Source organism: Tachysurus vachellii, chromosome 16 (assembly GCF_030014155.1).
Source record: "Tachysurus vachellii isolate PV-2020 chromosome 16, HZAU_Pvac_v1, whole genome shotgun sequence".
In the NCBI taxonomy this organism is placed as follows: domain Eukaryota; kingdom Metazoa; phylum Chordata; class Actinopteri; order Siluriformes; family Bagridae; genus Tachysurus; species Tachysurus vachellii.
Window position 1 is genome coordinate 20925683 of NC_083475.1, and position 15000 is coordinate 20940682.

The 15000-nt window shown below is 40.9% G+C and overlaps 2 protein-coding genes across 2 annotated transcripts in view; one reads left to right on the top strand and one right to left on the bottom strand.

The window, feature by feature from the left end:
• The first annotated feature begins 3684 nt into the window (after window positions 1–3684).
• On the top strand, window positions 3685–11867 carry ldhba (lactate dehydrogenase Ba). Its single transcript, XM_060889084.1, has 8 exons — window positions 3685–3845; window positions 8303–8434; window positions 8513–8630; window positions 9272–9445; window positions 9832–10005; window positions 10154–10271; window positions 11006–11129; window positions 11410–11867. Exons 2-8 carry the CDS (start codon window positions 8306–8308, stop codon window positions 11575–11577), a joined length of 1005 nt encoding a protein of 334 aa, XP_060745067.1. The 5' UTR covers window positions 3685–3845; window positions 8303–8305; the 3' UTR covers window positions 11578–11867.
• Window positions 11868–12527: 660 nt separating this feature from the next.
• Window positions 12528–15000, bottom strand: part of kiss2 (kisspeptin 2) — a 4517-nt gene continuing 2044 nt past the window's right edge. Inside the window, exon 2 of the mRNA XM_060889811.1 lies at window positions 12528–12787. Within this exon, the coding sequence (XP_060745794.1) occupies window positions 12528–12787 (260 nt within the window). The remainder of the gene's footprint in view (window positions 12788–15000) is intronic.

Here is a 15000-nt window from a genome sequence, read left to right on the forward strand (position 1 = left end):
AAGGCCTTATCACAATGTACTCCATTTGATGGAAACCCAACCCTTATAATCACTCTGTGAACACTATCTCCTTTGTGAAGCATGGTGCTGGTAGCATTGTGTTAGAGCAGTGGTCTTCACTATTTTTTTCATGTGAGCCACACTGATAGGACAAAGTCAATATGAGAGCCACTTTCACCGCAAAGTATGCCAAGTTATTCAGTCTTAAACAGCTTATCTGCTTAAATACAAATGTACAATATTGCAATACAATAATTACTCGAGTTGCGGATGATGCATGCTCCCCATCAGTTACCTCTTTTGTCACTGTCACATTGCTTTGTTGCTGTTCATTTTGTGCGCGGGATTGTTTGATAAGAAATCGATCAATTTTTTAGTCCGTGTGTGTACAGTAAACACAAGTTGTTAATTAGCATGAAACACAAACTAGCTTCAGGCAGGCTGCCAAAAACTGGCTATTGCGGAACGCAGTGAGTCAGTGACGAGTCAAATAATGTATATAAATATATATATTATTATTTGTAATAGAGCACATTCGTTTTTCTATGCTTCCCTGATTGTTTTTAATGTTATTTAAATGAAAAATACATTTTAACCACATGATCATATCATCGTATTATTTACTGCCATGCGAGCCGCATATTAAAGCTTGGCGAGCCGCAGGAGGCTCACGAGCCGCGCAATGAGTAACACTGTGTTAGAGGAACTGAGGGCAAGATGGATGAAGCCAAATATAAAGAGTAAAATGTTGTAGTCTACAAAGTACTGCGAAGCTACACTCTCTGGTGTCACCCGGATGAGGATGGGTTCCCTTTTCAGTCTGATTCCTGTGAAGGTTTCTTCCTCGTCTCATCTCAGGGAGATTTTATCAGAATCAGAATCAGTATCAGAAAGATCTTTATTGCCAGGTATGTTTTCGCATACGAGGAATTTTTCTTAGCACAGAATGACATTGACGAGACACGAACACACATTATTATGGGTTTAAATTCTAAATCTGTATCTAGGTTTGTTTAAGGCTGCTTCAGGACTTTAGGGATGGTAGAACAGCCCAGTCCTCAAGCTGATTGGGAATCTGTGGCAAGACTTGAGTAATCATTCGGGGATGTGCTAGCTTAGTGTTTCAGGCATTGATTTACCAAGTGGAAGGTTGTGAGTTCAAATCCCAGGTTCACCAAACTGCCACTGTTGGGCCCCTAAGCAAGACCCTAGCAAGTGTATGATGAAAAATGAACGTGGTTCTGGATAAGAGGGTCTGCCAAATGCCGTAAATGTCAATTTTTTCAAGAAGAATTGGCCGAAAATTTTAGAACCATCCAGGAAGTAAAGAAATTACAATCGCAACCAAATGTCTTTTTACTGAGCATTGACCAAGGGCATGAATACTACGTAACCCAACAGAGTTTTTGTTATTAACATTTTTGTCACAATTAAGAATTATTTTTGGACCCTTTGAACGTGGGGAAAAACTTTTCATTTATTTCTTTTCCACCAGTACAAAGTGTGGAAATATTCCAGGGGGCGAGTTGAAGAGTCATTATTAATGCTCAGATAGACGTGAACTGAGACGAGACAAAGTTTAGTCAGTAATTAATCAGTAATGCACTTTTCGAGCCTTTTGATGACAGTTTGTCATCTGATGCTGCCCTAAAGGAAAAAAATGTACTAAACAGTACCATTCATCACCACTAGGGGAGAAACCTTAAGGGTACATCTTCTAGAACTTTACAATACATCTTTCCCCTGGAAGCATGGATGTAGTGTACTGTACATTTAAAATGATTAATGATTAAGAGGTAAAGTTTTAAAGCTACACCACGTTCACCTTACTGTGGAAAAGACACACAGACACGGGAACAGTTTCTTCCCTCAGGCAATCCAGCTGATGAACACTTGACATACACGGAACACACAACACTATTCTTACATTATTTACTTAAAACACATACTTACTTATTTATATTTCAATTTGCACATTTTACCACTGTACATACAACTGTCTATATTATATATGTGTTCGTGTCAATGTCATTCTGTTGAGCTTCTGTACTAGAACAAATTCCTCGTATGTGAAAACATACTTGGCAATAAAGATCTTTCTGATTCTGATTCTGACAAGAGATGTTACAGTTTATTAGCAAAATATTAACAAACGATTAGCCTGATTTATACCGCTGCAGTTACTAAAGATGAACGAATGAATCTTTTTGCTGCTATAAAAAGCTCCAGTCTTCTGGAAAGATGTTCCGCTAGATTTTGGAGCATAGCCGTGTGAATTGTGAGCATTAGTGAGATCAGGCACTGATACCAGGATGGTGAGATGGGATGGGGTGCAATCAGTTCAATTCAATTCAATTCAAGTTTATCTGTATTGCGCTTTTTACAATTGACATTGTCTCAAAGCAGCTTTACAGAACATAAACATAGAACAAAAGGTTATTATAAAGAATAATATAAAGATTAATAGAATACAAAATTCAAGATTAGTTCATTCATTTTCTACCGCTTATCCGAACTACCTCGGGTCACGGGGAGCCTGTGCCTCAGGCGTCATTGGGCATCAAGGCAGGATACACCCTGGACGGAGTGCCAACCCATCGCAGGGCACACACACACACGCACACACACACTCTCATTCACTCACACAATCACACACTACGGACAATTTTTCCAGAGATGCCAATCAACCTACCATGCATGTCTTTGGACCGGGGGAGGAAACCGGAGTACCCGGAGGAAACCCCCGAGGCACAGGGAGAACATGCAAACTCCACACACACAAGGTGGAGGTGGGAATCGAACCCCCAACCCTGGAGGTGTGAGGCAAACGTGCTAACCACTAAGCCACTGTGCTCCCCCAATTCAAGATTAATATTAGATATATTTAAATGTGTTTGTATTTATCCCCAATGAGCAAGTCTGAGGTGACTCAGGTGACTGTGGTGAGGAAGGAACCTTAAGAGGAACCAGACACAAAGGGGAAGCTCATCCTCATATGGGTGACACTGGAGGGTGTGATTTTAAATATACAGTCTGATAAATGTTGTATGGATGCAAAATAAAAATCAGTGCTCCAGTTCATCCCAAAACTGTTCAGTGGGGTTGAGTCAGAATTCAGGACACGAAAGTTCTTCAGCTTTGAACCTTAAACCAAGACTTCATGGAGCTTGCTTTGTGCACAGAGGTATTGTCATGCTGGAACATGTTTGTCGTCTTAATAAAGGCCAAGGAAAGGAAATAGTCATGTCAAGCATTCAGAGACCTTTTGTGTGTGTGACTTTGTGGAAACAGTTTGGAGAAGAACCTCACATGAGACCAGAGGTGCATTTACTTTTGGTCATGTGTAGTGGATATGTTTATTATGATTATTACAATTGAAGACTGCATCTGTTGTAATTGTTAGTGTATTGTGTGAGAAGAGAAATATCACCACAGTTTGTGTTTACTTTAGTTTTGTTTTCGCGCAACAAAAGCATCTGAAAATCGGTAGTATTTTATGCCTCAGTTCGGTTCCGGGGGTAAAAAAAAGTCAAGGTTGGTGGAGTCACAGCTTTGAGTCCCGGAATCTCCGCATCCTCACATTCCACACCTCCTTTACTCCGTCTCTAGCTGCGCACCGAACGCGCTTTTTACGCACTTGCGCAATTTGCGCAGCGCGCGCGCGCGCCTCCTCCGTTTCAACCTCTTTATCGCGGAAGCTGACGTCACTGAGCGCGCGTGCACGCGCCCTTCAACCCACATATTACATCCTCCTTCTTCTGCCATCAGAACATCTCAGATCCGCTCAGCAAACCGCTTCACGCACCGTCGAGGACGCAGAGACATTTCACACCCTCACACCTGATGTACGTACCGCACACCATATTCTCTCGTGTAGGGGTCATTTAATACACAGAGCGCGTGCACTTAGACCAGGTGCAAAAAAAAAAAAAAAATCACAAGAAATGTGTGTGTGATTGTTTCCAGGTTTAATAGGACTCATCTGCGACTATATTTTCTCTGTTTTCTGCGCGTGCTTTAGTTTGTTTTGTGTATCTGTGTGTTAGTGTGTGTCTGTGTTAGTGTGTTTGTGTGTGTGTGCTTGCTTGTTTGTTTGTGCTTGTGTGTGTGTGCTTGCTTGTTTGTTTGTGTGTGCTTGTGTGTGTGTGTGCTTGCTTGTTTGTTTGTGTGTGCTTGTGTGTGTGTGCTTGCTTGTGTGTGTGCTTGCTTGCTTGTTTGTGCTTGTGTGTGTGTGCTTGCTTGCTTGTTTGTGTGTGCTTGTGTGTGTGTGTGTGCTTGCTTGCTTGTTTGTGTGTGCTTGTGTGTGTGTGCTTGCTTGTTTGTTTGTGTGTGCTTGTGTGTGTGTGTGCTTGCTTGTTTGTTTGTGTGTGCTTGTGTGTGTGTGCTTGCTTGTGCTTTTTGTGTGTGTGTGTGTGTGTGTGTTGTATTGTGTAGTTTTGAGAGCGTATCAGATTTAAGAAATTCTATGTTCAGTTCTATAGCAGTTGCGCAACACGACCATGTTCTATTAAATATTCTATTTTTTTAGTTGCGTATTTATGCCGAACTAAATACGTGTGTGTGTGTGTGTGTGGTGTGTGTGTGCGCGCGCATCGGCGTTAAACGAACCGACATGAACTTGACCTTGTGCTGTAAAAACTGCGCGTTTATTGTTTTGGAAACACGAGCAGATCCAGTGAAGGGTGTTAGAAGGTCGCCTGCTGCCCCGGAGAAGAGAAACTGGAGCTGAATTCCGTACAAAAGCGTTTTGTTGCACAGTTTCATCACTTTATGTCTCTGTATTCAAATCTTTCCGTTATTTAACAGCGTTACATCCGGGACACTGAGTGACACGTCGTGTCTCCAACAAGACACAGGGGTGTTACGGTGTGATCTGTTCACGGTGTGAACAATATAAACATCACGGTTTTACACGTGTCTAAAACTGGGAACAATACAAACAACCCTCCCCCCCCGACACACACACACACACACACACAGTGGAAGAATCTGAGATGCTAACGTGATGCTAATTCCGAGATTTTCCTAAGAAAGTTTATTACTCTGTAGAGGTTTAGGAAGAGATTTGGAGCCTAGGTTACATTTCCCTTTTACCCAGAAAGATTCTTTCAGCTTTATTATAAAAAAGTAATTATGGTCAGATTATAGAGCGTTTATAGAGCGTTGATCCACATTCCCAGGTGAAAGATGGATATTAAAGGTACAAAAGGATAAGCCGGGTTATTAGGTTTTGTGGGTGTGTCCTGTAACAGAACAATGAGAAGATGCTCTGATGGTGTACAATGGAGCAGAGTTTGCTTGTAGCGATGTTATTTGTAAAGCGAAAAAGTTTTGTGGGGGAAAAGAAATAAATGTAACCTGAAACATTAAGGATATGTAAGGAGAGAGAGAGATCGTGTGTGTGTGTGTGTGTGTGTGTGAGAGAGAGATCGTGTGTGTGTGTGTGTGTGTGTGTGTGTGAGAGAGAGAGACCGTGTGTGTGTGTGAGAGAGAGAGAGATCGGGAGTGTGTGTGTGAGAGAGATTGTGTGTGTGTGTGTGAGAGAGAGAGATCAGGAGTGTGTGTGTGTGAGAGTGAGAGAGAGATCGGGAGTGTGTGTGTGAGTGAGAGATCGGGAGTGTGTGTGTCTGTGTGTGTGTGTGTGTGTGTGTGAGAGAGAGAGATCGGGAGTGCGTGTGTGTGTGTGTGAGAGAGAGATTGTGTGTGTGTGTGTGTGTGTGTGTGTGTGAGAGATCGTGTGTGTGTGTGTGTGTGAGAGAGATCAGGAGTGTATGTGTGTGTGTGAGTGAGAGATCGGGAGTGTGTGTGTGTGTGTGTGAGAGAGAGAGAGATCGGTGTGTGTGTGAGAGAGAGATTGTGTGTGTGTGTGTGAGAGATCGTGTGTGTGTGTGTGTGTGTGTGTGTGTGTGTGTGTGTGTGTGAGAGAGATCAGGAGTGTATGTGTGTGTGAGTGAGAGAGAGAGATCGGGAGTGTGTGTGTGTGTGAGAGATAGGGAGTGTGTGTGAGAGAGATCGGGAGTGTGTGTGTGTGTGTGTGTGTGAGAGAGATCAGGAGTGTGTGTGTGTGTGTGTGTGAGCCTCGCTTTACAAGTGAAAGTGATACTTGTTTCTGAATCGACTCACTGCAGGAAGTGAATCAAACACTGTGTGTTTTGGGGGTGCAGTGTTTTGTATGTTAGCTACTAAACCAGAGCCAAAGCACAAACACTGTGTGTTCTGGACAAACTGAAAAGAGAAAATAAACACTGAATGTTGCAGATGATTTTTTTTATTTGTTTGTTTTATTTGTAGAGTTATTTAATCATTTATTGAGCTCAAGCTGAGTTTTGTTCACTCCTGCATTCACCTTTTTCTGTCTCTGTATTTCTGAGCCACACATGGAACGTTATTTTCAGGATGTTTTCAGACCGTTGTTGTTGTTGATCGTGTAGTATGTTAGATTTAAAATATTTGACGCGCACAAATTGTTGTCGGTGCTTCCTTTATGTGTACGCCTTTGATTTGTCCTAAGGGTGCACAAACTTTTGCACTCAGCCTCACTTCATGTCCGGATATGCCAGAGCGGGTTTTATCAGGAGAGTTATATTAATGTTGTTATATGTAGCTCTTTACGCAATACTCTCTCTCACACACACTCACACACTCACACACACACACACACTCACACACTCACACACACACATTCATGCCTGTGGCCTGTTCTAGTTTTTATCATTTTGGCATCGTGTCATTTCAGGATTAGCAAGTGCCCTGGCTAGAAAAGAACAAGGGGGGATTAGCGGCATATTGGCGCTCTCACGTGTCACGTGTGCACGTGAAGTCGAAGTCGACCTTTTAACTCTGAACTTTAACACAATTGAAAACGATTCAGAATCAATTCTATCAGTGCTTTACTGCATTACATCAAGTATCATACACTGTGTCCTGCTGTTATTGGAAAATAAACACCACCTCGTCTTGTTTTATTTCTCACGTAACTCGGCAGTTAGAAGCAATAGATCTTTTGTTATACGTCATATTTTTTATCTGTTAGTTCTTACAAAAGCACCAAATCTGAACCAATCATTCATTTGATTCACAAATGATTCACTCTGATGTTGCAGTGTTTCATCGGTTCCATATTCACGACTTTAGTTTCTACCTGCATTTCCAGTTAGAAGTTAAAACGGCTCGTTAGCTCGCTTTGCTAATCGTATCTGAGAAAAAGTACCAATCAAGCAATTAATAATTTAGTGATCTTAGAAGCATACAGTGTTGTATAAAGTAGTAGAAAGCAATACTTGTGTAAAAGTACAAGTATCGTACTAGAAAAAGACTTTAGTAGAAGTGAAAGTTACCTTTTAGAATATTACTCAAGTAAAAGTCATAAAGTATCTGATATTTACTGTACTTAAGTATCAAAAGTCATTTTCTGATATTTAATGTACTTAAGTATTTGAAGTAAAAAGTAAATTTTCAGTGATTTTCTGTAGGCATAAGATCAGGGGCGGTTCTAGGGTCTCATCTTTAGGGGGTTTTAGTCCTCAGTGAGAATTTAAAACAAGAAGAGTTTTATATTATATATTATATGACTACATAGTAAGCCAAAAGTTATGGGATTATTAAATGGCAAAAGTGGACACCAAAATTTTATGCATGATGTAATGATGCCAGTCTTGAATCAGATCAGTTCATGTATGTGTGCATTCTCTACAAACAGTGTGTCTAATGAATGGATTGTTTGCATTAATATTTTGTTTGTGCTACAACTCTGGTAATAAGAATAGTGACATTTCACTGCTTTTGGTTGGCGTCTTTGCGGCTTTCCGCCGATTAACGTTATAGATAAACGTCTCCAGCTCTGACTGCGCGTGCACGCTGTGTGTCCCTGTGCTTCTCCGTAGAGCGTGAGGAGCGTAATGTAATCTAGGAGCAGTGATTCACCAAACCTCCCTTATTGCAGTCGCACACATTTCTTCTGATTTTATAGAAATATAACAGAGTAAAAGTTTACATTTTATTTAGGAAATGTAGTGGAGTAAAAGTGAAAGTTGACATAAATTTAAATAGCGAAGTAAAGTACAGATGCGTGACATTTCTACTTAAGTACAGTAACGAAGTATTTGTACTCCGTTACATTACAACACTGGAAGCATCTAACATTTGACCATCTGAACAAAACACTCGACTGAACATCAGTGTTAGCTGGTACATGCCCACAAGAGACAAACTGCAGAGTTTAATTAAAGCACTCTAAACATCATGAGGATGATAAAGAAACGTGTGAATGTTTGTGTAGTAAACGCTGTAACTCTTGGTGTAGATCATGGCTTCAGTCCTGGAGAAACTCATCACCTCTCTGAGCAGCGGCCCGGCTGAACCTCCCACCAACAAGGTGACTGTGGTGGGAGTGGGGCAAGTGGGCATGGCCTGCGCTGTTAGCATCCTGCTCAAGGTAAGAGATCTCACACACACACACTTCCAATGTCATGCTCCATATCTCTCTCATATCTCTCTCTCGCTCTCACACTAGGACCTGTGTGACGAGCTGGCGCTGGTCGACGTGCTCGAGGACAAACTGAAAGGAGAGATGATGGACCTGCAGCATGGCAGCCTCTTCCTCAAGACCCATAAGATCATCGCCGATAAGGGTGAGATGTCTATGACCAAACAAATCTTTGTTCTAAATGGTTCTCTAAACGATTCGTTAGTTCGACTTCACAATTGCGCAAGTGATTCGCTTCGACGTGCGATCAAACTGTTGCATTTTATATATTACAAATAAATGTCAGTTACAAACACCAGACCTTAAAAATACTCGGAATCGTTTACTGACTGATTCATGAAACACAAAACACAACTCATGATGTGAATCGTTTTAGACCGACTCACTTTCTTGTGTACTTGATTAGTTGCGTTTATACCTTCCTTAATTTCTTAGCTAATTCTTTCCATCTTTCCCTCGTTCCTTTCATCCTTCTGTACGTTCTTACTTCTTTACCTACTCCTTCTATACTTGCATACTTTTTTCTGTGCTTCCTTCTTTTCTTAAAAATAGCTAGATATTTGTTATTTGACTAAATTCTATAGATAAAGAAAATAAAACAAACAAATGCGAATGTTCCATTTCCTCTTTTTGTGTATTTTTCTCTTTCCACATTTTTTTTCCTGATTATTCTGAATCCTGTTACATTATTTTATTGTATTTTATTTTTACTACGTAGTGATCCTGAGGTCTAGACGTTTGTAGAACTCCGTAGCTACGTTATTAACTCTGTTGATTGACCGACAGACTACTCTGTGACGGCCAACTCTCGCATCGTCGTGGTGACGGCCGGCGTCCGTCAGCAGGAGGGCGAAAGCCGCCTCAACCTGGTGCAGAGGAACGTCAACATCTTCAAGCACATCATCCCTCAGATCGTCAAACACAGTCCCAACTGCATCCTCATCGTCGTCTCCAACCCGGGTGAGACCCAATTCCAGAACACTACTACACAATTAAACTCGAATGTTAAAAAGAAAATCATCCGTAACACGATAAATTCTTAAAACTGCCCTAAAAATATAAGAACAAATTCCCCCAAAATTTCTTCACCACTGTAGAAAGAGAAAATGTAGTTATAAGTCTACAAAGGGAAATTAAATATATAGGAAAAAAATCCTATTAGTGCCTTTCTAAGAATGAGAAGGTAATAATTATTTAGTAATTGATTCATTTTCAGCCTCAGTACCACCACCATGCTTCAAACTGAAGAAACTTTTTTTTTATGAATCATTTCGGACCAAACGCACGACCGGTTAGTGTTTTGGAGAACATGTTGTGTAAAGCTGTTGATTTTAATTCCCACACAGTGGACATCATGACGTACGTGACGTGGAAGCTCAGCGGCCTTCCCAAGCACCGCGTCATCGGCAGCGGCACCAACCTGGACACGGCTCGGTTCCGCTTCATCATGGCCGAGAAGCTGGGCATCCACGCCAGCAGCTTCAACGGCTACGTCCTGGGAGAACACGGAGACTCCAGTGGTGAGGCTCTGAGACACACGCGGGGGTAGATGGCGGTTAGGGAGATGATGATGATGATGATGTTGATGATAGTGCAAGTTTCCGATTTTATGCAGTACTTCACTATTGTAGATGAAAATGAAGTCTTCCTGGTTCCTGTGCTCCTCAGTGCCTGTATGGAGCGGCGCTAACGTCGCCGGAGTGAACCTGCAGAAGCTCAACCCGGCCATCGGGACCGATGCGGACAGCGAGAACTGGAAGGAGGCTCACAAGATGGTGGTGGACAGGTATGAATGTAAATGAAGAAATAACTATAGAGAAGATGAGCACGTGCTAACCAAACCGATTAACGGATTTTACACTCGTATCTCGAACGCAGATGGAACTAAATAAATAAATAAATAGATAGATAGATAAAAGGGAAAAAAATCTGCTTTTGATGATAAAATTAATTGAATTAAATAAATGATATGGGTCTTAATGCAGATAGTTAAATAACACAGCTAGTTATAATATTGTAGCTATTAACACAGTGAAGCTCATTATAATAACGTAGCGATACGTTTTAGACTTTTAATGATTCACTGTTTGTGACCGAATCTGATTCAGTCGGATTTAGATTCAGTGTTTAAACGATTCGTTGTTGACGTCACTGAATCAGCTCTGATTTTCGGGTCATGATGTGTTGTGTGCGGTACGATTAGCATCGGTGGGACGTCATGTGACTTTGTTTACACGTTAAAATCAAAACAGTGACTGATGAAGATCAAAACGTTTGTAAACATCAGGCATGAAGCAAGACACGACCTTTACTTTAACCCATGATGGACTTTGTCCTTCACAAACAGGACGAGTCCCTTGTCTGATTTCTGTCCCAATTACACAACCTCCACGTGTGCAGCTAAACAAACCCCTTCCTCTGGATCGGACAGGTCTGAGGTGGCGTCAGACTCACTGACCGGAGAATATCCTTGTTTATTTCCCTTAATGAAAGTGTGTGTGTGTGTGTGTGTGGTCACAGTGCCTATGAGGTGATTAAGCTGAAGGGTTACACTAACTGGGCCATTGGAATGAGCGTCGCTGATCTGACTGAGAGCCTGGTGAAGAACCTGAGCAGAGTCCATCCTGTCTCCACCATGGTCAAGGTGAGACGCACACACACGCATACACACACTGCTGTTTAGACGTCGTTTTCGATTGTTTTGAAGTTCGAGGTGGAGATGTTCTGGCTGATCTGTGTGTATATTTGATGACCTACAGCTCCACCTAGTGGTCAAATCAGGTATCTTTAGAATTAGATTTGAATGTGACCCAAAGGCAACATGTGGAGAACAGGATCCAGCTCTAACCCCATATATTTCTGTATATTCTACCACATCGCAGTTACATTAGTCATCTTCAGGACCGAGGTGTGTGTGTGTTTAGGGCATGTACGGGATCGGTGATGAGGTTTATCTCAGCCTGCCCTGCGTCCTGAACTCCAGCGGTGTGACCAGTGTGATCAACATGACCCTGAGTGACGGTGAGGTCGGGCAGCTCAGGAAGAGCGCTGACACTCTGTGGAACATCCAGAAAGACCTGAAGGACCTGTGAAGTCCTCCTGTAGCGGCCAAACACACAGACACACACTTCTAACACCCCCACTTAACACATAGATGTAGGAAGTGGATATATTTTTGTGTTTTTCACTTTCATTGTTTAAGCTCTGAATCCTTTCTTTCCTTCTGTGGCGTGAATAACGTTCTGTAACGTCAGTTTTTCACAAATCTATAGAAGCGAAGGAGTTTTGTAGTCTTTCTGGAACCAGACTGAAATATAGCGATATATTTCCCTAAAAAACTAAATCTGAGTCAAAAATAAATACATCATTCATTAAATCCTAATTCTTGTGTTTGTGATTTTTTTCCCCGTCTTGACACACACTAGACACTTAAATTAAATTCAACATCTAAGTAAATAAATAGGAACGAGTTTAATGTTGGAAAACAAAACAAAAATACAAAACATACACATGATGAAAAGAGTGCAGAACAAATCTGTGTTTAATAAACAGGCCAAAAATGTCCATCACAACAAGAGCTCCAGTTTATCCAGCTCATAGGAATTGCACTTGTTTGTGTGTCTGTGTGTGTGTGTGTGTGAATGATGTCTGTATGTGTGTATGGTGTGTGTGTGTGTGTGTGTGTGTGAATGATGTCTGTATGTGTGTGTGTGAATGATGTATGATGTGTGTGTGTGTGTGTGTGTGTGTGTCTGTGTCTGTCTTGTAAATGATGTCTGTGTGTGTGTGTCTGTGAATGATGTGTGTGTCTGTCTGTCTTGTATGTGTGTGTGAATGATGTCTGTACTGTATGTGTGTGTGAATGTCTGTGTCTGTCGTGTGTGTGTGTGTGTGTGTGTGTGTGTGTGTGAATGATGTCTGTATGTGTGTGTAAATGGTGTGTGTGTGAATGATGTGTGTGAATGATTTTGTGTGTGTGTGTGAATGGTGTCTGTGTCTGTCTTGTGTGTGTGTGTGTGTGTGTGTGTGTGTGTTTATGATTTCATGACCCCTCCTCCAGTTCTCTCACAAACAGCAGAAGTGGGAGAATCTTCCTCATTCTGTGGCTTTTTAATCTTCCGTCTCTCTTCCCGAAGCGCAGCCCGAACGGGTTGTAGTTAAATTTGCTGCGAGTTAAACGATGCTTGCAGGAAATGTGGCTCTCAGAATCCTTCTCTTTTAACAAGAAGCAAATCCTGTCGTCTTCTGAGGTGCTGCGCTCGTCCATGTCTCTCTGATCCGTTTCTCCAAGTCCGGGGAACTCTACAAAAAGTCCAGGGGACAATATCAGCTTTATAAATAAATAAACTTCATCTTTTATAAACACTTTATTTTAGGGAACACGTAAAACACCTGAATTAAAACACTGCTCATGTTTAATTCGGAATGTTTCTAGTATGGCATTTTATAATGATTTTTTTTTAAAGAATATATTTACTGGATTTTCACCACCAACACAAATAAATAAATAAATAAATAAACAAATAAATTCACATTTGGTTTGAATTAATCCTCTGTTTAAGACTTTTAGGTTCTCAGTCTTCTACATTTAATGTATTTTAAGAGTTAATAAAAGATGAATAAATAATAGATCCTCCATATAATTAATCTAGAATTTATTCCTCATTAATTAAATCCATTTCTAGTCTCTAAGTAATAAAAGTAAAGTAAAAAAATAAAAGTTGGATACACCCTGGACGGAGTGCCAACCCATCACACACACACACACACACACACTCTCATTCGCTCACACACTACGGACAATTTTCCAGAGATGCCAATCAACCTACCATGCATGTCTTTGAACCGGGGGAGGAAACCGGAGTACCCGGAGGAAACCCCCGAGGCACGGGGAGAACATGCAAACTCCACACACACAAGGTGGAGGCGGGAATCGAACCCCAACCCTGAAGGTGTGAGGGGAACGTGCTAACCACCGTGCCCCCTCAGTCACTTTCTCATTTGATATAAATTTAGAAATTCAGAAAAAGAAAGATTTAAACAGAAAAAATATATAATATTATTATGTGCCCCCCTCTTACTTTACCGTGTCCCCCTCTTACTTTACTATTTTTCTTTATTTTTTACATCATATCTACTCTGATACTTTTTTGTCTGCTGCATTATATATTTCAATTCGCTTTATCAGTTTATTTATATTTATTTATCTCTAACATCTATCTCTAATGATCAAGCCCGAGGTGACAGTGGTGAGGAAAAACTCCCTGAGATGATGTGAGGAAGAAGGAACCAGACTCAGAAGTGAACCTCATCCTCACTGAATCTAAATAATGTCATTTCTATAACAGTTTCTAGTCCAGTGGAATTGTGTGACCAGGTCAGAGTCGTTACTGATTTAACACTAATTCCTTTAAACCGACTGTGAAATCTGTTCGCATTCAGTTTTATTATTTAGAGTTGAGATTAATGCACTTTTAATTAACTTTTATTTATTTAATTAATGTATTATTAATATTATCTCAGCTTGTCTTTGACAGTTGAAGCCTGGAGAAATAGGTATGATTGATTGATTGATTGATTGATTGATTGATTGATTGATTGATTGATTGATTGAGTCTGTGCTTAAATAGCCTCATATTCCTTGGCTGGTAGGAGAGGAACCTGATGTGGTCTCCTGCTCCTGAAAGCTCATCTACTTCAAGGTTTGATGTGCTGCAGATTTCTCTCTTATCTCTGTTTAAAAGACGTTTCTACAAAACAAAACAGAACTTTCTCTCACAGGATTCTTTTAGTTTTTTTGCACCATTCTGTGTTGTGTAAAAATCCCAGCAGTTCCTTAAATACTCCAACCGAGGCATCTGGCACCAACACCCATGCTGTGAAAATGCCTTTATTTTGATGTTAAATGTGAAGAGTATCTGAAGCTCTTGATGCCTATCTGCATAATTGTACACATCCTGCTGCTGCTACACGATTGGCTGATTATATCACTGCAGAAACGTGCTATAAGGTGTTCCTAATAAAGTGGACGTTGATTATATATGCTAATGTGTTTAATTAGTTCCTACACAGCAAGAAGAATCTACAGCAGGGAAAAATATGAAATCCTAATTTTTTTTTTGTTCTGGGAAAAAAGAAAAAAGGGGACACTATAAAAAATTTTACTTTTTTTTTTAGATTTTTATTATTTAAAAAAAATAGAGCTTTTAAATTTCGAAGCTTGTTTGATATTTAATGACACAGTCGCTTTCTCATTCATTCATTCATTCATTCATTTTCTACCGCTTATCCGAACTACCTCGGGTCACGGGGAGCCTGTGCCTATCTCATGCGTCATCGGGCATCAAGGCAGGATACACCCTGGACGGAGTGCCAACCCATCGCAGGGCACACACACACACTCTCATTCACTCACGCAATCACACACTATGGACAATTTTCCAGAGATGCCAATCAACCTACCATGCATGTCTTTGGACCGGGGAAGGAAACCGGAGTACCCGGAGGAAACCCCC

Coding starts and splice junctions, on each gene's coding strand:
- ldhba (XM_060889084.1), top strand. CDS start 8,306: ATGGCTTCAGTCCTGGAGAAACTCATCACCTCTCTGAGCAGCGGCCCG. Junction 8,631..9,271: donor TAAGATCATCGCCGATAAGG/GTGAGATGTCTA, acceptor ATTGACCGACAG/ACTACTCTGTGACGGCCAAC. Junction 9,446..9,831: donor CATCGTCGTCTCCAACCCGG/GTGAGACCCAAT, acceptor ATTCCCACACAG/TGGACATCATGACGTACGTG.